This window comes from Grus americana, chromosome 2, assembly GCF_028858705.1.
Source record: "Grus americana isolate bGruAme1 chromosome 2, bGruAme1.mat, whole genome shotgun sequence".
In the NCBI taxonomy this organism is placed as follows: domain Eukaryota; kingdom Metazoa; phylum Chordata; class Aves; order Gruiformes; family Gruidae; genus Grus; species Grus americana.
This window is the reverse complement of record NC_072853.1, coordinates 27,708,216-27,733,811: the sequence shown is the minus strand read 5'-3', so window position 1 is coordinate 27,733,811 and position 25,596 is coordinate 27,708,216. Positions and strand designations below refer to the sequence as shown.

Here is a 25,596-nt window from a genome sequence, read left to right as displayed (position 1 = left end):
CTAAAGGATTAAACCCCCCCAGGCACCTAAAGACAATGGACTCTGGAATATTTTTTTGTTTAATAAATTAGAAGAAAGCAGACTGAAGGGGCTCCATCCAAACCAAAATTATAGGTTTTGAACTGTTTGTAAGAAATAACCATCTGATCGCCTGGAGCCCTGGCAGTTTGAAACCTGTGTTTGTGAGGATGGGGGTGAAACGGTGCTGCCTCCTCCTGTGAGGACTGTCTATTAAAAAAATATTTGGAACCACTGATGGAGACAACCTGGAAACATGGTAGCTGGTGCCATAGATTGTATCTGTGACCCATTTGTTTCTGCTGGTGACCAAGACTCAAGAAAGCGTGAGGATTTTGATGGCAGATAATGAAAAACCTTCCACAGTTCTTCCTGATCCTCATTGTACAGTAGGTGGTTTATGCTTCTAAACCATGAAGATGGTTTTTTCCCTGCTCTTAATAAAATTGTGTTTCCTTATTAAAAAAAATTAATGCAGAACAGTTTTCTCTTCATATAGTAAAGTAATTCCATTTAACTTTCCGTAGGGCTGGCCTTTGCGGTTCTGTCTTCAGTCCATCCGGTTTTTGGTTTATATGGCTCTTTCTTCCCTGTCATTATTTATGCCATATTTGGAATGGGACGTCATGTTGTGACAGGTAAGTGACTATTTGCTAAAAACATTTTCAGAAATAAGGAATTGGAAACTGAATTATTATTTTTTTTTTGTTATAAGATCAATGGAAGGAAAATTATCTAAAACTAAATAGAAATAAGATGGTTTTGTGCTTCTTTTTATAACTATTTTTTTGCCAGTTAAAGTACTTTAAAGAGCCTCATTAAGAATATATTGGAGTTAATACTGCCATTATAATTTAATATTGCATTGACACTTCCTTTATAAATGTAGTTTACTAAGGGCTTTTGTATTTTAACTCTACTTTAGAAATCTGCTTCAGGCTAAGATTTTAACAAAGGGCTCAGCCAACAAGTTCTGTGCAAACAGGAATGAAAAAGGCTCGATTGCTTCTTAAACCATAGAAAACACACATTACTTCTCACCTGTCTAAAACACAAATCCTGCATTTCTCAGAAAAAAAGCTTTCTGTGCCTATTACCCGCTATTGTATCAGAATCACAGAATGTTTTGGGTTGGAAGGGACATCAAAGATCATCTAGTTCCAGCCCCCCTGCCATGGGCAGGGACACCCTCCACTAGACCAGGTTGCCCAAAGCCCCATCCAACCTGGTCTTCAACACTTCCAGGGAGGGGGCATCCACAACCTCTCTGGGCAACCTGTGCCAGTGTCTCACCATCCTCATAGCGAAGAATTTCTTCCTAATATCTAACCTAAATCTAGCCTCTTTTAGTTTAAAGCCATTCCCCCTTGTCCTATCACTCCATGCCCTTGTAAACAGTCCCGCTTCAGCTTTCCTGTAGGCCCCTTTACGTACTGGAAGGCTGCTGTAAGGTCTCCCCAGAGCCGCCTTGTCTTCAGGCTGAACAATCCCAACTCTCTCAGCCTGTCTTCATATGAGAGGTGCTCCAGCCCTCTGATCATCTTCACAGCCCTCCTCTGGACTCTATCTAACAGCTCCATGTCTCTCTTGTACTGGGCCCCCCAGAGCTGGACGCAGTACTCCAGGTGGGGTCTCACAAGAGCAGAGTAGAGGGGCAGGATCACCTCCCTCGGCCTGCTGGTCACACCTCTTTTGATGCAGCCCAGGACACAGTTGGCTTTCTGGGCTGCAAGCACACATTGCCGGCTCATGTTGAGCTTAAAGCTAGAGATTCTCCCGATGACTTCAGTACAACTCCTGTCCACTTGCAGAGTCAGGTAAGTAGCAAATGACTGCTATGCTAGTATTTATGAGTTACTTGTTTACCCTTAGCAGCGTGAACAGCAGCTGCAAGAGTTGGATGACTTTCATCTCCTAATAGGTTGGCGAATGCTCTGTTTCTGACTCCGAAGAAACCAAATTATGGATGGAAATTGGAAATAATACTCATGAGATTGAACCACAAGTTCTTTGGTGTGCAGTAGTGGGCACTTGGTGGTCTCTGAAGTTTGCAGGAGGGATGAGACAGGCCCAGTAGTAAAGAATGGTAGGACTGGGTAAAGGGAAGTGACCTCTGTGGTTGTCAGGAGATTTAAACAGGTGGGAGGTGTGTTTTCCTTGTGGAGGAGAAAAACTGAAAGGAGGAGAGATGGTTCTGGGTAATCACACACAAAATGAATTCTGCAGAATCTGACTGCTCACGTGTATGCTCTCGAGTGTATGCAATGTTTTAGTAAGAAGTTAGACACATTTTTTAAGCACCTTTTTTTGTTCAAAAATATTCAGTTAAATTATTAAAAATTGCTCAACATCTATAAAGTGTCTTACAGCAAAAGGCAAGCTGAAAGTTTGTTTTCCCTTGAGACACAGAAAGTATTTGAGCGTTTTGATGTCCAGGAAGGGTCTGTGGATGCTGTTGTAAGTGATGGAATGTACTCAGTTCATGTAAAAAAGAGAAGCGTTTGAAAAAAAGGGAAAATTTAGAATTTGGCAAATAATTTTGTTTCTTGAGTAAAGATAGATTATTATACTTATTAAAACATGTAGCTATATTAAAAAGCTGTTTCAGAACTGAATTATTTAGTGTATTGTCAGCAGTTTGTTGGTGTAAGATTATTAGGAAGACAAGAATCCATCACATGATCATATGTAGGAAAGTAGATAAATAAGTATCTGGCTGACATAAATTCTAGTAATGAAAACAGATGATAAAATGGGTAAGTACAGGCTGTGAAGTCTGATGTTTTATCCTTGGGAGGGAATACCGTACAGAGAATGATTTGCTGAGTCCCACAGTTCCATGGCTGCGGATTCCTGCACAGTCCTTGGTGTGGAAACCTGTTCCTTTCACAGGTTTCTGTTCTAGAATTTAATCTTAAGAAAAAAAAAAGCAACAAAACAGTTCTCTTGCAGTCATGAACAATTTTTTTAAATAAGTGTGCGTGACATATACTGTTGATCCTTTCAGTAGAAATCTCATGCACGTGTCCCACCAGCCTCGGTTATGGCGTTACGGGTGCAGGCCGAACTGGAGCTATACTGCCTGCCTCAGATCCCCAACTGCGCCGTAATTCCTCATGTACATTGGTGACTACCTCTTCACCTAGCAGCATTTTCTGTAAGATCAGCGGGGCTCTCCATATGTATACAGGCTATAAAAGTGCCCTTTGTTAGTGAAGTCAGTTATGTTAATATGAAATGGAAAATTAATCAATGGCCCAGTTCTGTCAACTTTTACTCACTTGAAATGTCTCTTCTGTGAGATAGCTGATCTACTTTAAAAGATTACTCACCTGAGCAACTAACCTCTACACCTTTTTCTTGACTGTTCTTGGTATGTAATTGATCTTGGATCATCCTCTGAGACAGCTTCATCTGTCATAATACCACATATAGATCTTTGATTTTAGATATAATTTTATGTAAACTGTTTTCAAATCTAATTTTATGTAAACTTTTTTTTTAAGTAAAAATGAGAGAACAGGTTTAAAAGAAAAAAGAGCAATCTGAAAAGCAAAACACCTACAATTATCCTCAGTGTTGCTTGAAAAAAATGTATTATAAGCCCAGGTAAAATGTGTATCATGATTCAAAAAAGGAAGTGTGATCAAAAAAAACCTCCTTCATGGCTCAATGGGAAAATTAAGGGGACTGTCATAGGGAAGAGTTTGGCACATGTAAAATGGAAAGCTTGGCCAAATGAGGTAAGCAGGAAAGCCGTGAAATGTGGCAGGTCAAAAGCATACAGGAAGTTTAGAAGGCTAAAAGAAGGAATTTGAAGAATGCCATGGAGAGGATGATCAACCTGGTAGTTAGAAGTTCTTTAAATGCATCAAAATTGGGATGCCGGGAAGGAGACTGGTGGGACACTTTTCTGTCTAACGTCTAACAGGGACATTCTATGACAAGGCCACAGGATTGTCAAGTTACCAGTGTAATTTCACTGTCAGAAGGGCTCTGGAGGGAATCCTGGGAACTGCAGACCTCTCTATAATAAAAATAAGATAATATGGAAAGATATGTATAATCAGAATCTATTGGAGAGGACTTAATATGACTCCTGTAAATGAAAATCCTACCTCAATAACCTCCTCAAGTACTGTAGGAGTGTCAGTAAGCACATGGAAAAAGGAAATACTTTGAGTATAAGATATCAGAATAGTCAAACAGCTACTGATAAGGTTCCACACCAAAGGTTACTGAAGAAACTAAGTTGCCCTTGTGATAGAAGAAAAGTCCTTTTATTAATTATTAGCAGGTTAAAGAATAAGAAGCAAAAGGTAGGACGTAGTGGTCATTTTTCAGGGTGGAGGTGTCCCTGGCAGGTTCCCAAGGAATTCATGCTGGGAGGTTTACTCTGGGAAGGCCAAGGTGAAGGTAGAACTGCGTTCACCAAGTCCTGCAACAGTAGAAATAAGAAGAGCTCAATGAAACTGGTGAGAGATCACTTTAAAAGACTTTTAAAGTATAGATTAAAGAAAATACTGCAGCAGGTGGTGAACTTCTGGAACCTGCTCCCAGAGGGCATTGTGGAGGCATAAAATACAAGCAGGTTCAAACAAAGCTTTGACAAATTCATGAGTGCTAGTCCATAAACAAAATGTAAAAGGGCCAGATAAGGCTGTACTTCCCTAACACAACAGCTGAGGGGATTATGAAAGCAATGGCCTGCAGAAAACCACCAGGCTTGTGTGCTTTCCCCGGGTAACGCTTCCAATTGCCACAGCTGGAGGCAGAGTACTGTGCAAGATGGACCATTGGTCTGACATAGTAGGGCATTTCTTATGCTCTTAGAGCTCTGCATGAATGTGTTTGTGCTTTTTAACATTGAATTATCATCCTTATTTATCTGTGTGTCATTAAACTTGCTTTACCTCTCTCAGCAAATAAATGTTTCTCTCATAATCTGCCTCCATTTATTAGAGTGCAGCCTGTTGAGTTTTTGAACTTACAAATCTGCTAACTATAATGGGCTAGGAACTATGTATATAGCGTGAATTAATTGCTGTAGTAATTTGGATGGTGAACATTTGGGATTCTCAGACAAAGAGCTGTTTCATCATATCCAGGGCAAGTTAAAAGCATTTCTGAAAACTTGAAATCATTGTGAATTGTTGTGTTTGAACCTCTTTTGTTAACATGTTTTTGTTAAGATACTTTTGCCAAGAAAGTTGGACCAGATAATCCTTGAGGTCCCTTCGAACCTGGTATTCTATGATTCCGTGAACATGTCTAAATGAATGTGGTCATAAAAAAAAATAAATTACATTTAATTCTCCTGTACAAATGGTATTTTAAATAAAGAAATGTGTGTTACATAGAAAGTTTACCTTAGAAATTTTTCTTATCAGGACAGAAATGCACAAAATGGCATTTTAACTCATAACAGCCAAGTTTTGAAAAAGAGACCATGAGTGATGAGTACATACAGATATAGAACTATTGGTGACTAATGTGTGGCTTTTTTTATAGGAACTTTTGCTTTGACTTCCTTAATATCTGCCAACGCAGTTGAGCGTCTTGTTCCTTCAGTCAGCACTAATTTCACTACAAACAATAATTCAGGAGTTTTGGGCCTATCGGAGTTTGAAATGCAGAGGATTGGAGTTGCAGCAGCAGTTTCATTTCTAGGAGGAATCATTCAGGTCAGTGGCAAACACATATTCTGTATGCTACTAATGCATTGCATTTGTGACAGCTATGACTCTTGTAATAATTTTTTTTTTTTTTTTATTTTTACTTCTCTGAGAAAAACTGACCATGGGTCTGGTCGGATGTTTAGGAATGATGAGATTAATGTGTTTTAAGAATTTGCTGCTCCTTTGTTGAGATGTAGTAATTGTCTGTATACATGCTCCTAGGGTGTTGCAATATGAAGTAAAACCACATTCAGTCAGCTCTAATACAATATTCAGTTGCTGTTGGTGTTCCCTTTCTTCCTCCTTTAGAAACAAAACATGAATTAGCTCCTGGTAAGCACTGACATATTCCTGAGGTTTTCTATTGCTCTTGGCTTGAAGAGAAATACTATACAATATTCAATAATTAAAAACAGTAGGGAAAACATCTTTAAATTCTCTTTAGAGTTCACACACCCATCATTAAATTGAAATAAATTAGTAAACCAGATGTCTTCAAAATATTCTCCAAAGCTTATTCAAATGATCTGAGGTCTTTTAAATTTCTTCTCTTTCCCTATTCTGACCACAAGCACTGAGTTCCTTTTATGCATTGCCAGTTGCTTAGGTCTTCAAGAAGGCTTCCCTCTTTCCTTGTAAATATTAAAATGGAAGAAATGTTCCAGCACTCGACATTGCAACACCTCCTGGGTACCTGGCCTCTTGAAAGAAACCCAGATCCCTGCAACTGGTGCTTTGGATCCCTCTGCCGTGCAGAGGATGAGTGAAGGAGCCCAGGATGGGATCTCCAGTGATCCGCACACTTGGCAGGAACTGGCACATGTGCTTATGTTAGTCAGTAGGAAATATCAAGAAACATGGTCATTTCTGCTGCATTTTCTTCATTCTTTTATTGGTTACAGAATTATGACTAGTGGCAGCAGCATGCGGGAAACCCTACGGACAATATACGGAGTAGAGCTGATGCTGATTGTGCCTGGCTGCTGCATGTGCTCTCCCATTGCACCAGTGTGCAAAATGCAACGCTGCATGGTGTGCAGGGTGCTTGTAACAGCAGAGTCCTCTGAGCACGCACAGAGCTCTTCATTTGGGAGTGCTGTGCTCGCAGCCTGACAATCTCTTACGTCATTCCCAGAGAGGCTTGAGTGTTAAAGGCCAAAATGCCTCAAGTGGGAAGCTGGTGCCTGCGTTTGATCTAACTTCAAAATCCGATGCAGAAATTTCTTACTTAGCTGCTGCAGTATCCCATTAGGTGTGTAAATCCTCTGGACCATTTACACTTTCATTCTGAAAAGTTCTGCTTTTTCATATACCTTCAGCTGCACCAGCTGACTTATCTCAGCCTATGTCCTCTCTAAGCCTGACTGGAATGAAAAGAAAAACCTCTGCCTGCATCTTCGAAGCAGGTCTGATAGGGAACTGTGCCACATACATGGGCTCCTCTCCCAGGTCAGTAATGTAACTTGCATTAGAGTCATACTAATACAGCTGGGGCTTGTAGTGCTGCCACGAGTCCTTTATGTGAGTTTAAGGGGTAGAGACCGAATTAAAATACTTATTTCCTAGAGGAGCACCTTGAAGCTACTGATAAGCGATATGCAAGTGAAAGTCTGGATCAAGGCTGCGATTAAACTTTGCCATCATCCCAAGTGCTGTTAAGCGTGGGAATCCACGTTACTCATCATGGTTCCATTCTCTTGGCTAACTGTTGGTGCAATTCCCAGATAAGCTGACAGGCCACATCTTGCTGGTACTGGAGAGCTAAGTCAGTGACCTGCTTCTACTTATCAGATTAAACTAGAAATTAATGAGTAGCCTGGAATACATGTGGTATTCTGGGACAAGAAGAATAATGTGATGTATTTTGAGGCAACAGTTTTCCATTGAAGACATCCTGAAATACAAAAAGAAGTGGAATTGTCAGTGTAGTTGGTAGTTGGGGTGGTACTTCTCTGGGAAGGGAGCAGACCTGGCTTCTAGTGTCTACTCTAAGACTTTTTCTTTATACTGAAAAAAGTCAAAATGAAGTGCTCTAACCAGCCATTAATAACACAAAAATGACTGATGCTATGACTGTTCCATACTTTGGGCAGCTGCCACACAAAGGATGAAACATCCCTCTCCAAAACAGGTGGTTCCTTCTTAGAAAGACCTCAGGTAAAGACCTGAACCTCCTTGGCCAGAACAGCAATTTGATACTATTTTTCCAGTATCCTGGCTAAGTACACTAATCAGCAAATAATGTTAAAGAAAGAAAAGGAAAAAACATACAAACTAGTGAGTCACAGAAGGAAGGCAAAGGGAAGAGGTGTGGTTTTTAGATGAACTGCTGTTGGCTGCTTTGTATTTTGTCAAGACCTTAAGTGTGCATTTGTGTGTGAGGCAAGCTCTGAGCAGGCTTTGTGAATCTCAGTGCCATCTAGACATGAAATAAATTAGAACTAGTTTCTTATCATCAGACAAGAATAGGTGGAGTTTATAAGATTTGAAATTTGAGATTTAGCTGCCTAACTTTTCTTCCAGTAATTAATTTCAGATTCCTAAACTGCTTTTTAAATCTAATGTTTGAGCGAGTGCTCATAAAAGAGGGAAGATATTTAGTTATCTTAAGAGGCATTCTGATGAAGGTAACATAGTATTAAAATAGAAAATAAGTAGACATAAAATAAAAACTGTAATTGCCAAAAACATTTAATATAATGCATTCACAGAGACAATTTCATTTTTAAAAGCACAATGGAAGGTATAATGCAATTTTTTTTGCGTTTATGTAACTGCTACTCTATAAAGATAAACAGGGAATGGAAAACTAATCAGGTTAATGGAATTATTTCCTGATATTAAATACCTCAGAGGTATTGATGGGGGGAGGAGATGACAGAACATAACAAATGCCTAAGTAAGAATTTTGTAATTAGATTGGATGATGCCTTTATAGCATAAAAAAACACTCAAAAAAAGCTTTTGGGTAAGATTTCATTTTTTCCTATTAGTACATTATATGTACAAGAATGCTTGCATAACTATATGTGTCTATAAAAAACCTCAACATACTAAACTGAAATTCGACATTAAATTTGCTGAATAGATACAGGAAAGCTGCTTGCAGTTCAAAGTGAGAAAAAAATAATTTTTATCCTAGAAAAAAAATTTTATTCTCTGGAGGACTGCAATGCTACAGATTTCAGTTCTGCTACTCTTCTGTAAATGAGAAATAGCTGGTTATTACATTCCAGTCTTCTACATTTTTACTGGTAAGTTCTTCAGCTACTGTATATTAAAAACATGTATAATTAGTTGCTGATGTACAGTATTGGAAATAAAAAAAATGTTTCTGGTTATCAGGAGTACAAATTTATATGGTCTGTTATCAGTTTGCTTAATAATGAAGGAGCACATTTGAATATGAAGGGTGTTTTTGTAAGGCTAATATTCTTGTCCAAAGCTTTGTTTCCCTGTGGGGAAAGTTATGCTGCACTATTCTGTGTTATACATAGTTTTTCATGAGGTACAAACACGAGTCTTTATTATACAGTGATAATCAGGAAGAGTTCATTCTTCTTTCACAGTGGAAATAACTTCTTGCAGGCACATAGTCTGTATCTTGAAAAGGACAACTAGGCTGGATGGGAGTCCTGGTTCCCACAATTATGGTACAGCATGCTATGTGTTAGTCCAGAAAGACCACAGAAGGAAGTCTTCTGCAGGTCCTGGAGTGAGGAAAGCTCACTCCACGCACCATCAGAAGCTACCAACCACTCTCAAGCCACCCGCAATGAACTTAAGAGCTGTAATTCAAAGCTCCCAATTATAATGTCTATTGAAACAGGCCAAAAAGAGTTTTAAGTTGGTGATTCAGTCAAGCTGAACTGTCCATGTCTGACTATAGTCTCCAGACGTTCCATAGATGTTTTCACTTTTGCAACCTCTGCTTTTGAGATAACCAATACAACATACTAAATGAGACCTTCACAGTCTGTGCTGTTTCCTTCCAAGAGATATTCCCAGTGGCTGACCTGATCTTCTTAGCCCATGCAGAAAGAGTATCAATCACCACTTTTTGTTCAGTTTAACGCTGAAAAAACCCCTCACCTTCCAGAATGTGGAGTTTTGAGAGGTTTAAAATTCATTCTCCAAAACTGAATTCATGCAGCAGGTAACATGATACCAGCCTTTCAATTACTGTGGACAGAAAGTTTGAGATGAGTGGTTTCCAAAGTGCCCGCTTTGTGATAAAAATTTTTACTGGCCATAAAGTTAGATTGACTACACAGTGAGAGTGGAATTTGAACAATAATAACTTGAGCACGTTGTCATGGCAGGATAGTATTGAACAATTGAAAGTGGACAAGAATCAAAAGGGCTTGCATTAACAAGCATGAGGGCTTTTTGCTATTACTCATTTCTCTTCTCCTGGCTAAATGCTCATTCTCTTCTACTTGTCAGGGTAAAATTATGGAGCAGTAAAGACAGCTGCAAGTAAAGTTCCCTTTGCATTATCTTTCTTCCATTCTCAACTTTAGTTTTCTTTTTTTTTCTATATTTTTTTTTTAGAAATCCCACCTTCCACCACTTATGTCTAATCACTTGGTTTTATAATTTGTTTCCATGATGTTTTCTCCTTTGCTGTGCATTAACTCAAGGCTGCTTTCCCTCACTTTCTCCTTTGTTTTTTTTTTTTTTTTTCCTTCCTATGACAGCTCCTGATTTCATTCACATGAATTTAATCAAGACTGTATACGTGGTGAAAGCAAAATTCATCTCAAGAAAGTTACTTCTTAATGAGCCTTTTAACATAGTGTGAAGTACTGAAAAAGCTGCACAAAGAAACTGTAGCCATGCACCTTTCAAACCATTTTTGTTACTGTGGTTGTTCTCTCTCTGAAATATTCCTTCAACCCCTAGGAACTAAATTTTGAAAAATGAAAATTTATGGAGGCAATCCTAAAATATGTGAAAATTTTGTTCCTTTTACAATTTAAGAAAAGCCCAGTGTTAGTACAAATAATGAAAAGAGAAAGCTAGTTGCCTTTGGTATTTTTTTTAATTTTATGTTTTTGCTGTTCTGACATTTCACTGTCAGTTTCCCTTTAGTTTTTCTGCATCAAGAAGGAAGAAAAATCATACAATATATCAGAAAATAAGATGGGAAACCTGCATCATGACCACAGCAAGGATAAAGTAGATTATTAGAAATTTGTTTAAGAATATTGAACTTTCTACATTTTGGTAATTGCTTAGTGGGTGAAAGATTTTATGACATAACACAATGTGATGCAATCGTGAGCTGTCAGCTCAGCTTAGTTTCAAATGGTGTTTATGCAAAAAGCAGTGGCAGCTGAGCTGTGAGCTGTATGTCTGTTCCTGACCATGGCGGGTTAACTGAAGAGTTGATCTGGGCCTGTGTAAATGCTAAAAATATGAAGTACCTCTGTCAAGAAAACTCACATGCAACTAGATTAGGGAGGCTTGTTTCAAAACAACTTTTTGCCCCCTCTTCATCTAAGAAGTTTCTGTACATTACTCATGTTGCAAGGACAGCAGGAATTTCCTGTACCAGCTTATGCTGAAAATTACGCCCGCCTGCCCGGGTGTTTTTCTGTTTTCTGTTCTGGTTGTTTCATTGTTCACCATGGAAGATAGATGGATGCATGTTATATTTATTTATCTATAATGTCAATAAAGAGTAGGAAGTACATGCTGATGAAGCATTGCCATTGTTTCTGGAAGTCCTGAGCTACCTTCTGCAGTAAGAGATGGGGGACCAGTGTAGGCTGCTGCTTGTTTAACTGAGGGGCTATAGAAATTGTCTACCTGAAACCATACTCATGGGTTGGATGTATTTTACATAACCCACAGTTATAAACAAACAATAAAAAGTCTATTTGAAATGTGACCTTCCAGTTACTACCTGTGAAGCAGGGTTGCATCCCCCTAAAATGCTGAAGATTTAAAGGAAAAAAAATTAAAGTTAAAAAAAAAAAAAAGTTAATATAAGAGTGATGCTGGAGTTGCTACGTTCTGCAATCATGGCACCATTTCCCTGTAATTCACCGTAATAACTTTCTCTGAAATGCTAATAACTAATATTTCTCTGTGATACTGTGTACTTCACAGAATTGTCTCCATGGTTTTGAATCCAGAGCTAAGTAAACATCCATCTCATTCTCTGGAAACTCATCTATTACACAGAAATTTCATATCCATACAATACAACCTGATCTTAGAAAACAAACAAAAATTCACTATGGAAGGGACAATTTGTTTCTTATTGAACCTTGCTACTGTGAACATTGTTTTAGGTATATGAATAGGCACATTGTTAGAACAAACAGCTAAACAAAATATCTGAAGTTAGTAATTACTGTTTTTTGGCCTGACTAACTAAATTACTACTCACTAAGGGTATAACAGTAATTATCATTATTAGGGTCCAATCTTGAATGGCAATCAACGTTCTGATTGTTCGTAGTACAGAGCCATTCACATGCTCTTAGTGGGAAATATAAAAAAAAATCTCAGATTTAATTTCTCAGAAGGAAGAGGAAATTGCTCACTAGAGGTTTTTGTGGTAAATTAAAAGCCACTCACTTTGGTATTTTTGTTTCTTTTGTGCTATTATACTCGTAGCTCACTGCACACAGGTGAGATTTATGGTGAAAAAATAAATGGTGTTCAGGCATAAAGAATGATAGCATTTGGAAATGAAGCTTTTAGCTTCTGAACAAAACAAAATAAAGCAAAATAAAGACGACTGTGGTATATTCCAAAAGGATGATAATTAGTATGGTAAACACAAAATAATCCTCTTGGAAAGTATTGTAACAAACAACTCTGTGCCAAGAGCATGTAACTTTTCAGGCAGAAGGATAGCAAATGCAAAAGATTATAGAAGTAAGAAACTGCTTTTTTATCTAATGAATCTGCAGAACTCATTGTAAGGGGAGTTAATTTAAATGTAATTTAATATCTTAATATGGATCAGAATAGGATTAAGTGTTATGCTAACCACAGTAGTATCTATAGGTATGTAACAACCTTGTTCAAAGAATTAAGAGCTCCCAAATCTCATTCTTCAGAGGGAAGGAGTGATAGCAGACTGGGATAAGGGGAGAAAACACAGTAGTACACAACAATACTTTGAGTATTTATCTTACATTGCTATGAAGTATCTACAATAGCTGTAGATTCAGATGTAGTCCAGATTCCTGGATTAGAATTCATTATATGCCTGTGCTCTGAAATAACTTCTGTAAAACCTGCAACAAAGCTGAAATAATCTTCAAGGTCGAATATAGCTGAGCCAAAGTTTACTCTTTTTTCTGGCAGAGAAATCCGGTTTGTATATGGGATTGTGTTTATGAAATTGGATGTCGAATTTTTCTTACTGTTTTAAATTTTCTGATTGTATAACTTTAAGTTAGTTCAAGTATTTCTCAAATGCACAGGGAGTAGTTTTGAAAAGTCTTTAAAATAGTTTACTTTTACTATAAGTTTGTAAAGTTTGTTCATACAGGACATGTAACTACATAAACATCCCTGTTTCTCTGTAAAGAAGATTAATATTTTTATATCCTTCAACATCTGAAGCAAGTTCTTTTGCTCCCTTACCTGAATACCTGCAAAACCAGAAATCTCAATGTATGAAGCTGATGTAACCAGAGGTAGTGGACTGGCGGTACTCGACATATTTGATATTATGATATCGTAGCATGAGAGCACCAAGTATCCTTGTATAGTGAACAGTATGTGCAAGGTCAGCGGGATATCAGGAGGCTAAGGGTCCACTGGAGGAGCAAAGCAGTTGTGTGACTGCAATGGGAAGGGAAAACTTATGGCGCAGCAGCCTGGGGAAGGGCAGGGCTCTGCAGGATGATGGGGTTTTCACCATGAGACTCATATCTCCCTAGTTCTAGCACCTAATAAATGTGGTAGCTGTTGAAATTACTAACGTTGGGAATATTGATATTGTCAAGTTGGCAATTGGTAAGCTGGACCAAGATACGGCCCTTTGCCTACTCAGGCTGAGTATCAGTGGAGCAGGAATGAGTCTTAGCACCACCCTCACCTTTTGAGTTGCTTTACTTCATGTTGCTGTGTTGAGTTGATTTTTTTATAGTGTTTATTGTGCTCACATATTTAAGCAGGACAGAATAATAAGCCTTGCATGAAGTCAGTTTCCCTGAGCCTGCTTTTGTTACTAAACTAATGTTAGAGTCTGGTAAACTAGTGATGTGAATAAGAATGCAGGTAAACCCACAGAGCTTCAAGGGGTTCCATTTTCAGCTAGAAGCATCCTTCGAAGGACTTCTGCTTTTTTAGCTTTATCTCATTTATCTTACAGTTTATTGAAAGGTCCTATCACCAGGAAGCTGCATTTTATTACAATTGCTGATATACATACCTTTGCCTTTTAGGTAGCGATGTTTATGCTGCAATTGGGCAGTGCCACTTTCTTGCTAACAGAACCAGTGATAAGTGCGATGACAACAGGAGCAGCTACACACGTTGTGACTTCACAAGTGAAGTATCTGCTGGGAATGAAAATGCCGTATATATCAGGACCACTGGGATTTTTTCATGTGAGTTCAGCAAAAGGGATGGTTTATTCCATTAGCTAACATTTTCTTAAATAACTACACTATTTGGCTATATGTAAGTGTAAGAAATTGTTTGCATGTGTGTGAATGAATGTAAGATGCAATACCAAAACCTTCATCTTGCTAGATCTCTTTGTAAGAACAGGTTAGGAAAACCTGATGAGGAATTAGCAGGAATGGGTCTTATTTTGAAAGGATACAGTAATCAGTTTAAAATGTGTATTACACCATCAGCAATTTCATTCATTAGCCTGAGAAATTACATACTTCTCCAAGAAAGGTTCAGTCTTTCTGGATCAGTATGTAGGAAGGTTATATGGTGATATATTCCAAATGTCATTCTAAACATATTTTCCTCATATTTTGCTGAATGTAACCTGACCGTCATTGTAGTAAAAGGAACATGACCCATGATTTGTAGATCTCCTATGCAAAAATTACCCTAGATCTGTTACTGCTTTATGACATGATATTGCTTTGCCATAAACAAAGCAACTTTACAGCTTTAGGTAATTTTTATAAAATGCATACAGCTTTTCATACAGTCTCATGGTTACTCCCTTTGGAAAGTAGATACTGTTGACTAAAACCTTAAAGGGCAAAGTTGTATAATCTTATTGCGTAAAAGATATGAGAACATATTCTTTAAGGTAACTTATTCCAGCAAACCCTGAGTTTAGGTGTTGAGAGAATAATCTCTTAGCAGAAGCATTAATGGTATTATAACAGTATCTGTCAAAATGATATTTTGCTCCTAATAAAACTTTTTTTTTTACTTGCTGAGGTGATATTTACATTGCACTGATAGTAATTAATGAATCGATTACCAGATGAAGTGAGGCTTCATCTAGCCACTAAGTACGGACACCTTATTTAAAAGCACTGACTATATTTTCTTGCACTTCTCTGCTCTTTACTTTCTCATATTATTTTGGGAAATTTGTTAATGTGAACTTTGTGATAAGATGATGTTGCTTTTTAGAATCTTATTTCATAGTATTTTATAAATTTGATAACATTTTGTATGGATTGGTAAGTTTTTTACAGGACCAATTTATTAATGAGAATTAGGGTCATGTAATAAACACAAGTAATTTATCTTGTAAGCACATAACTAAAAAAGTGTCATAGCTATTTTTATGAGTAGTCAGTTGGCCTGTGAGACTATTACAAATGATTCATCATATATTAAAATATTTTTTAATTCTTTAAAAACCTTTTCATAAATACTACTTAATATAAACTGTGGCTAGCCTCTTACTCATGGTGTTTCCATGGAGACTATACTTACATATAGGAATATTGTCATCTTGTAGAGATGACTGGTGTTAAGTACCACAGCCAAGACATAATCAAAACATATATTATGAGCAATAATAAAGAACAGCAGTGATACGAGGAAATTTCCACGTTGGTGTGCTGATGATATCATAAATGAGGTCATTCAAATGCTTTGAAAGAAATCTATTCCCTTATCCCTTGTATTTTTTAATGTATCTGAAACAAGTTCTTTGCCCTTCATTTCACTTTTGAAATCAAACCCCTTTGAACATTTTCCAAAGAAAATTTTTCTTGATTTTTTTAAGGTTCTGAATTGCTCTGTAGAATTGTGTGAAAACAAATGAACAAACAACAACTTAAAGGAATAACAAAAATGTCTCCATAATTAGAAGGGACAATTTTACCACACAAGTATTTTAAAAGGTTTCTGGTGTCTGTTCAGACTTATGGATTACTTTAAGAAGTAATCCAGTATCTCAGTCAGAAGCACCAGATTTATATTTTCACAATTTTTTTTTTGTTGTTGGTAGTTTTATATGAAAATTATACTAATTATGTATATATTAGTGTGCATATGTAACTAGAGAGTGAAAGGCAAATTTAGGATGTCTCTCCAGACATGTTCTTTACTACAAATTCTTGAAACCCAAAGACTGGTATTTTTGCTTTAAGTTGGGTTTTTTTTTTTTTCCCTCCACTCCAAAACACCTCCCACTCACAAAGCCGATTGCTTTGCCTCAGGCAGCCTTTGGGTTGGCAAAGCAAGAATAAGAATGTTTAATAAAGTGTGATAGGAGAGTTGAAAGTAAAGCAAGCCAGTGAAATGGATTCTTTATAGCAAGTGAGATCATGATTAAATATGTAAAAATGAACTTTGTATATGGAGAACAAATCTACTACACTGGCATTGAGCCTATGGGATTTTTGTGTTTAGACGTAGTTTATGTAATTTATTAAATTTCATTTTCTCCGTGCATGGTTTGTAGCACTGCAACTGAGCTGCACATTGCAGCATCAATTGATATTTTACAAATGGGAAAGGCAAGGTGAAGGTGAAAAAGAAAAATGGTGAGGGAAGACTGCATATGAGATCTAAATTTTACAAGGGACAAGAAAAGTGTCATCAAGTTTTACATAGTATCTGAAAACAGAAAAACATATCTATATTTGCCCTTTATCCATCTGTAGATATATTTATCCTTCCACAAGTTTCTGAGAAAATGCAGCGTGCAAATTGTAGTCCTGCAATGTAACAAACCTACTTTGCAAAACAGGGTCTTTTGTGGTTGTGTTGCAAGTTTGTTACAAAATCCTTGTGGTTGTGCAGCAATTAGCTGAAAAACCCTTCCTGTTCCCAGCTATCAGTCCATTTTTTTTCCTTTTTTTTCCCCCAGTTTGTTCTCTATACATTTGCCTGTACATTTTTCCCACGGTGTGATGTATTTGTCTAACAAACATCAGAATTAGACTTTTTTGAAAATACAATGAGGTCATCTACTGTTAAACTGTATTAAGTGTTTTAACTAATATGTTCCTTTAATTATTTTGTTTGCTTCAGCCTCTATACTAATTTAAAACTAATCTTTTGGCTTTTCATGTATACATTTAAAAAAAAACCAACTCAGAGGATTTCATTATTACATCAGAATACATATCATCGCAATGTTCATTATTACCCTGTCAAAGTATATGACAATACAATAGAACTCAAAGCCATTAATTTCCCATGAGAACAGGGACGTTCAGTGTCTGTATATATATGTGTGCAAAGTTAGAATATTGCTTTTTTCACTTATGTGCAAATTTACATCAATTGCCAAAATGTTCACTGCTTCCTCATAATATTGCCAGATAATTTCCATTAAAAATCTTTACACAAAACTAGCAATAAAACCAAAAAAACCGAGGCAAACAGCTCAATTAATATATTATTGCTGTATTTTTGAAATTTTTAAATTATATGACACGAAAAATTGCTTCATACACTGCAATATCAAACTAAATTCCACTACAGAATTTCTAAATTATTTGAGTAAGTGCGTCATCAACATATGTAAAATACTCAATTCATAATGATGTTTGTGATGAAAACATTTATAAATATTGCTTTTGAACCAGATGTCAGTGCTATCACAAACTTGAGCTTTAGGTGCTTACATTTAGGATTTACATTTTCACCTCAGGTGAGTACAGTGAGTGCACAGAATAACGTGTGACCTGTATAGTGTAGAGAGATAGCTGTAGTATATGTTAACCACACTCGTGTCAAGAGCCACACGCTCTTTTTTTGAAGAGCCTGTGAGTAGTTTGTGAAATGGTCTCCTGGCTTTGCCAGTAATAGCATGAAATGGGTATTTTTAGGTTTGCAGAGAACGGTTACCTGGGAACAGAGTAGTCAGTGGAAGCTCTTTAGTCTGACATTGTAATTGATTTAATATTTATGTCTTACTGCCAGGATTGTTTCAGTGTACTACAGACACTTTGGGAATAGGACTGTTGATGCTACTGAACTCGTACGAGCCATGAAGCACAGGTGGTCCCATTCTTTTTAATTTATTGGCTGATGTAGGCTACATACCGAAGGGTACGATCTGAAGAGAAACACCAAATACACTAGGCAGTTCATATAAAATATTTGTCACGAAGTCTGAAAAAGCTGTGACAAAGGTCTACAAGATTTGGCTATATATTTTAAAAATTAAATGGAAGCTTCTTTTTTAGTCAGTTTGTAAAGACAGAAATTCTAAAAGCTTTGGCATATTTCTTTGTAATACTGCCTTAAAATTATATTTATTCACCCAATCTTATGTCTTACTTTGTCTAGGAAAATGAAGTTAAACACCATAAACACAGATAGCTAATGCTGACAATTTGATAGACACTGTTCATTTCAAAACAAGCCCACATCTGTTTGACTTTGACAATTAGGAATCAATCCATTTCTTCCCTTTTCTTACCACTTCACCTTACATCTAGCTCAGCCTTTGGTGAGTTTGTGGGCACAGTTTGCAATATAGTTTTCCAGATTGTCTCCTTTTGTCCTAACGAATCACAGCTTCTGCTTGAGCACTGAGCCAAGTCCTGTGCTTTCTTGACAATGCATTCTTGGAAAAATTATGGGTACAGAGTCTAGTCCTAAGCCACACAAGACACAATCCACATATTGTCTGATTACAGTGGAGCAATATGTGGTTAAAAACTATGTGATTGCCATTCTTCAGATTTATGACATATATAGATCATATTATTTAATAAGTTGATTTTAAAATGTTTTACTGGGTTCTGAGAAACGTTTGATGCTGTGCATCCTTAATCAAAAGTCCAAAGGCTAAATTTCAAAGGACTGGACTAAATTTTACTCTTTGTGAGGAAAATTACATTTTGTCTCTTTTTCTGTAACCATTTTTAGGTTTTTTAAATTTTTTTTCCCTTATAGATTATGAAAACATTTTGAGAAAGGATGAGAGGAAAAATCAGGGAGTTATTTTGATTTACTCATTCTTGAAAATGAGCATCATCTCTTCAAGAAGTGACAGTGGAAAGAAAATTTATCATCATATTGACCACCTTTCTGCTAGAACAGGGTTCTTTCCTAAGATAATTTTTCTAGTACTTTTTCCTGTCCAATATAAATATATGTATTTAAGCTCCAAAGTGTCAAACCTTGTTAGCATTATACATGTATTTGAGAATAGGTTCTCTAGGGCAGAAAATTATTAATCTTTATTTTGTTAAAACTAAAAGTGTCACTTTTCATTTATTTTAGTGGTCATCTTAGTTGTTGCCAGATAAAACACCTTTTTAAAAAATATTGTTTCAAGCCTCAGTTGCTTGATTTTATTATCCTTAATGTTGTGGTTTAAAAAGAAGTTACTTGTGATGCAGTCTAAATCTACATCCCAGATTTTAACTTCTGTTCTCTCTGTGGTTTACATGTCAGGCTACACAATAGTTTCCAGAATATAAATGCAGAATTCAAGTAACTGAGCCTACCTTGTTTTTTACCCCTGCAGCTTTAGTAAGCATGTGTATTATATCCATTTTCATGCCTCTTTATTCCTCCAGGCAATACACTATTGCTTTTATTCATGAGACCTGAAAATAACTCGTGATAGGGATCTCATTATTTCTTTGTTTTTCAGGACAGAAGTTCCCTCTAGCTTTCTTCAGCCTATCTAACCATTCCAATAAACTTGTAATTGTTTTCACTACTTTCTGTTAATCTGTTATCATACTGATTTATGCCTCATTTTCTGGACCCTCAAATTCAGAGCAGAACTGAAATTACGGTTCACTGTGTCATCTGTGCTGGTGTGAAGACAACTGCATTCTTCTAAGTCTGTATTCGTCATCAGAGGTCTCTGTTACTCATCACCATTGGTCATTCTATTCCCATTCCACATTTCTATTCCACATGTTCCTTATATTCAAGACCATATTGCCTTTCTTCATCATAGACCCAACTATATTTTTCTAACCATGTTTTACAGCATGTTGCACCACACCTTAACCTTTGAAAAGCCAAAGGCCTCCCATTTGCAGCTCCATACCTCTGGTCCAGTCTCCTCTTTCTCTTTTAACCCTGCAATTTGCCTCTCACGTGCAGCGATGTAGCCATTCCCCAACATCCCGCTGTTGCAGGACTTTGAACCTTGTGGTCCAGCATGCCCCACCCCTCGCACCCTTGCACCTGCAATTCCTGCACCTTGCTGTGCAGAGTTTCCCCTGGAAAGCGCTTGCCGCTGGTGTGTGAATCTCCCCTTCTTCCCCTACCCTCTTTATACATCTTGCTCTGCAGCTTTTAACTTGTAAGTTTATATTAAGGAAATAAACAGGGCTTAGTAGATAATGTTAGTTATTTAAATAGCCAGTAACATAGGTACACAAGATTGACAGCTAATTAGATGTGCAGCATCTGGACCTGATCAAAGTATGCTCCATGGAGCACTCTTTGTGTAATGGGCAAGAGCAACCAACAGGGAGACTGAGTGCGCCCTGCGGAAGCTATACAGTTATTCTGGAAAAATATTTGGATGGACCCCCTCATGCACTGCAGAAGATGTCCTGAAGAGGATGCTCATCTAAGAAGGTTCCTTTTGCTTCTCTTCCCATCCAGCCACTACTGCATATTTCTTTCCCTTTTTGTTCTTCCTCTCTCTCCTTCTCTTTCCCCCTCCTTTCTGTCTTTTATTTTTTTTCCTCAGAAGTAACTTTTACTTTAGAGTTGATGGATGATAAGAGCTATGGACACTGAAAATAAATCTTTGTGCATGGAAGCTTGTCTCAACGTTTTTGTGCAACACTCATTTATCTCACTGAATTTAATGAGACTGAATAAGAAAAGGATACATATCACATTTACTGGAATTTTCTTGCTTGCTTCTACAATAGAAATTTGTAAATTCATATATACAAATATTTGGTGTGTTTTTTTGAGTTTTCAAATGTCTGTAGTAATAGTAAATTGGTGATTTTCTTCCTTGGAAAATATTAAGTGTAGGCTAGTTTGTCAGATAACCCAGTTCCTGCAGTGTTGATTCAGCCCTCACAGATTATTTAGGATGTCTGAGGTTGTGTAGAATATGCCATAGGATGTGACCCAAAATGATATATATTTTGATCTGCGATTGTTATTTGCTGTTCACTGTAGATTTATGCCTACATATTTGAGAATATCAGATCAGTTCAGTTGGAGGCTTTACTTCTCTCCTTGCTGAGCATTGTGGTGCTTGTTCTTGTTAAAGAACTGAATGAGAAATTTCAGAGAAACATTAAAGTTGTTCTTCCCATCGATCTACTTTTGGTAAGTACAAAATCAAATATCAGACTTTTTGCTTAAAAAGCTTTCAGTGTTTCAACTCATCTGCTGCAGTTTACTATGTTGTCTATAGTTACCCACAGCCACACCTGCCACTTATTAAATGGACAGCTAATGTTCATGGCTGTATGTTAAATGTAAGAACAGGAAACAGTTTGGCTAAATAATTAAGAAAGAAGTGGCATACGTTCCCAATTTGTATAATATTTTTCATGTGTTTACTATTTTTTACATAATCACAAGAACACGAAGCCTAGAATGTTAAAGTGTAAGGAGTTTGAAATAGAAAATGAAAAGTAACTGGCACGTTGTAACTCCAGGCAAGTCTTGTGCTGGGTAGTTGTGGCTTAGATGTTGCTTGTTATTTATCTGCAACAAAGTTAAATAGCTATGCTATTGCTTTCTGTAATTTTACTTACAGTTTTCCTTTCACATGGTATAGACTACATTGAAATTAGCTATTGCATTGTAAATCTCTGCTTTAAAGATTAAGCTGTAGTCAAATAATCAGCACCAGGACAGAAAGTTTCTGGTTTTCTCTAGACCTCTAAAAGAAAATAAAAAAACTGAAGGGCAGATGCTTTTCAGAGTGGATCATCACAATTACTCTTCTTTTGCTGGAAAAAAGTTATTTACATAAGAATAATTTTTCTTGGTCAAAATGCTGGAAAAAAGAGGTAGTGTTGTTCTGGTCCCTGCTCTAAGATCTGTTCCTGTGTTACCTTTTAAACAATACTGGATAAAACGTACCAGCAAACTGAGGATCATAGGCTGGAACCTGTGCCTGTTCTACTGGAATTTGTGTGTTCATCTCATAAGTACGGGAAGTGAGTTTGAAGGTCCTCAGGGCCAAACTATCCACTCCCTCAGCAAGATTTATACCTGCTGGAACATAAAAATAAGATGCAGCCACATCTTCTGCTGTGTTTTGTGCCGACGTCAAAACTGCCAGTCTGGATTAGATGTGCTCAGAGAACATCAGCTGAATCAGACCGCTCAGGAGCACCTAAATTTACGAATTATTTTAAGCTGCTCACGTGAATGGCAGTGGTCTGGGGCACATGCTGCATAGAGGCAGTTTGGACACTGATTGGCAAGGTTCCTGAGGCTTTACAGAGACTTTTACAGATCCCTTTCATTAACTTAGAATGTACAAACTCCACCATAGTCCTTCTTCAGCCATCTTTTCTAAATTCATTATTGTGTCCAGATCTTAGTTTGACTGTCTTCCACATTTGCAAAAAATTTTGTAATAATATTTCCCTGTTTTTCTGGATTGATCTAAGGATAAATGCATGAACACTGTCATGTGCTTAGGTATGGCAATAATAGGGACCATGTGAGGAGCTAAAAGCAATAGAAACATGACATTTTTTCCTGTGTTGAATCAATAGATAATTGCTACATCCGTTGCTTGCTACTATGCCGATATGGAATACGTCTACGGGCTAGAAGTTGTGGGACATATTCCTGAAGGGTAATGTGTTTTTTATTAGCTTGTGGCTTTTAAATATGTTCACTTCTGAGAACAGTCTCTGAAGGGGTCAAAGTAGTTTTCTGAAATAAGAAATGGTAAAAATCTATTGTGCTCATTTCCAACCTCCTCAAATTCTCTCTCACAATTCAACTCTATGTTAACAAGGTATATCTGTATAGATATCATCGTCAAAATGCAGACTTGTAAATTTTCATAGCTTTTTATTACTTTATGGAATAAAAAGGAGGTCCTAAGTACCTGATGATGGCTGATGGATATATGACAGGAAGGCAGAGCACTCTCTACAAGATTATTGCAGCCTGCTTTTTGAAGGTTGCCTTGGGTTATTGTAGCAGAAAGGACTTGCAATGAGATAAGTCTTGTAGATTACTACACTTTGTTCTTCTCCACTTATATATAATTTTAGAAAATGTGATTTCTGAGGAAATGTAAAGGATTTAGATATGCTTAATCTAGAAAAGAGCATTCTGACTACAGATAGTGATACATTTTTCTCCATGACCTTGAAGAGAAGGCAAAAAAGTGTTCAATATAATTAGCTGGAAAGAGAAATTAGATTAGATGTCAGAGAGAATGTTCAAACTCTAAGGGTTGGTAAAGAATATCACAGCTGTTATGTAATCTCCCCTTTGGAAATTTCAGGGTTTCCCTAAATTTCACAAAGTACAAGTCCAAGACAGCATGAGTGCATGTGTGGCAGCTTGCACTGATAGAAATAAAATAAGGGAAGTTGCTGAGACAGAATATTGGTTTTAAGTATTTAGGGCATGCTATTACATGCTAAGTGTCTGAGATTAAAATGAGACATTTTGATATGTGTTATGATCAGTTAAAACGTATTTGTGCAGCTTTAACCAGGAGCTTATTTTCTGTCTAACCTTGCATGAGAAGATTCTGTAGTGCTGAAAAACAGAAGCAGAGCCTGGATCATTCCTATGTATTTTTAGGCATTTACCTGAATTTTCTAACTAACTGCCTTGTCAGTGGAGAGCATTAGAAACCGTTAGAGCACAATTTGGCTCCTAGGCGGTGTGATTTATGCTCTGGAGAGATGGAAGTCTTTTTGTGGAGTACAAAGACAATCTGAGGTGGTTCGGTTCTTAACTGAGGCATTTCATTGCAGTCACCATTAGAAGGTCTCCATTAGTTTGAATAAATGTCCATACTGTCCACAGGAATACTAAATAGTTTAAAAGGTTTAAATTAAACATTACAGGAAAGCTACTATAAAAAAGAAAAAAATATACAGTAGAGTCTCTTTTATTGAGCATTACAAAATTAGGGAATGGTTGCTGATTTTACCCATCAGTGAGGGAGCTAATTTATAAGGATCCCTTCATAATTTCTCAAATTGAAGTTTGCAAATGGAATACTCCATCTGAAACTGTTTCATCTTCTTCTACAAATTCTCCTCTGGAGTTCCCCACACGCTGAGATCTTATTTATCTAAAATATTGAAAAATGTCACATTACAAGTATTACAAAAATTATCTGTGCTTGCAAAGATTGTTTCTCTTGTATTTTCATGAATTGCAGGTAGATCGAGGCTATGTATCAGGCTTTGCAAAAAAGACTGTCTTTATTTTTTAAAGGTTACCATCACCAAAACCACCACCCATGCATGTCCTGCCTGAAGTAGTCACTGAAGCTTTTGGAGTAGCACTGGTTGGTTATGTAGCGTCACTAGCTCTAGCCCAAGGTTCTGCTAAAAAGTTTAAATACACTGTGGATGACAACCAGGTAAAGCTCTTTCTTCTTACTCAGTAAGGCTTGAAATTTCTTCACCATTTTGGAAATGTATTATAGATGAATGCCCAGTAGGAAAGGGTATGTTCCATACGGCATCAGGAAGCTTTTCAGTAAAATCCAAATCTAGTCCAAATCAGCTCTGCAGAATTCCCTAGTTGGCTGAGCTGCTCGTTTTGGTGAAGCGCATGCTTCAGGATAGTCTCATAATGCTGCATTCAGTGCAGCATTTGGGTGTTGATGCATTTTTCAGTGCTCTAAGATGAGACAGCTTCTCCTTTGGCAGCTGAGCTCTTAAAGACCAGCTCAGATGTTAAATCAGCCACTGATCAAAGCAGCAAAGCAGTTCTAAAAAAACCCCAGGTACTTATAGTCCCAGGACATATCGGATGCTGTAAAATGAAACTTATGCAAAGTAGAAGTCTCATTTGAAATAAAGGTTTATTTATATTAAAGAAGCAGAGTGGGTTCAAAGAGTGCTGTCAAATTTGTAGCCAAAGGAGCTTTCTGTGCAGAGTTCCACTTCACGGTGGACAGGCTTAAACAAAGGTGGGATGTTACTTTCTGCACTACCCCACCGCTGGTCATGGCAGATGGGTAACTCCAAGCCAACTGGAAATCCATGGAGACAATCATTCAAGCACTGTGGTAAAAAACGCTCAATTTTAAATAACTGGCAATAGTCCTGTGTGATGAAAATGCTGCCTCCACCTTTGTCTTAAGTGGTTTGGGATAAATGACGTAAGGTTGAATGAAGAACAGTTGGTTTTGCCACTGGAGGTCTGTTTGAACAGGTCAGTCTTGCTACCTCAGTGCATGTCTTTTACATCTCATGTTATTGGAAAATATGGTGGGAATGTTCTTGTCTACTCAGGTCTCTGAAATATTTTTCAGAATGAATACATTGAGCCATGAATTTCTGTTGATGCCTCAGAGACATTATTTTCTAGCGAGCAG

General features: G+C 37.2%; 1 protein-coding gene across 1 annotated transcript in view; it reads left to right on the top strand.

The window, feature by feature from the left end:
• Positions 1-25,596, top strand: part of SLC26A7 (solute carrier family 26 member 7) — a 70,860-nt gene that overhangs the window by 15,799 nt on the left and 29,465 nt on the right. The window contains exons 2-7 of the mRNA XM_054816768.1: positions 546-656; positions 5,530-5,702; positions 14,114-14,278; positions 21,228-21,380; positions 22,790-22,872; positions 24,486-24,633. Coding sequence (XP_054672743.1) covers positions 546-656; positions 5,530-5,702; positions 14,114-14,278; positions 21,228-21,380; positions 22,790-22,872; positions 24,486-24,633 — 833 coding nt within the window. The remainder of the gene's footprint in view (positions 1-545; positions 657-5,529; positions 5,703-14,113; positions 14,279-21,227; positions 21,381-22,789; positions 22,873-24,485; positions 24,634-25,596) is intronic.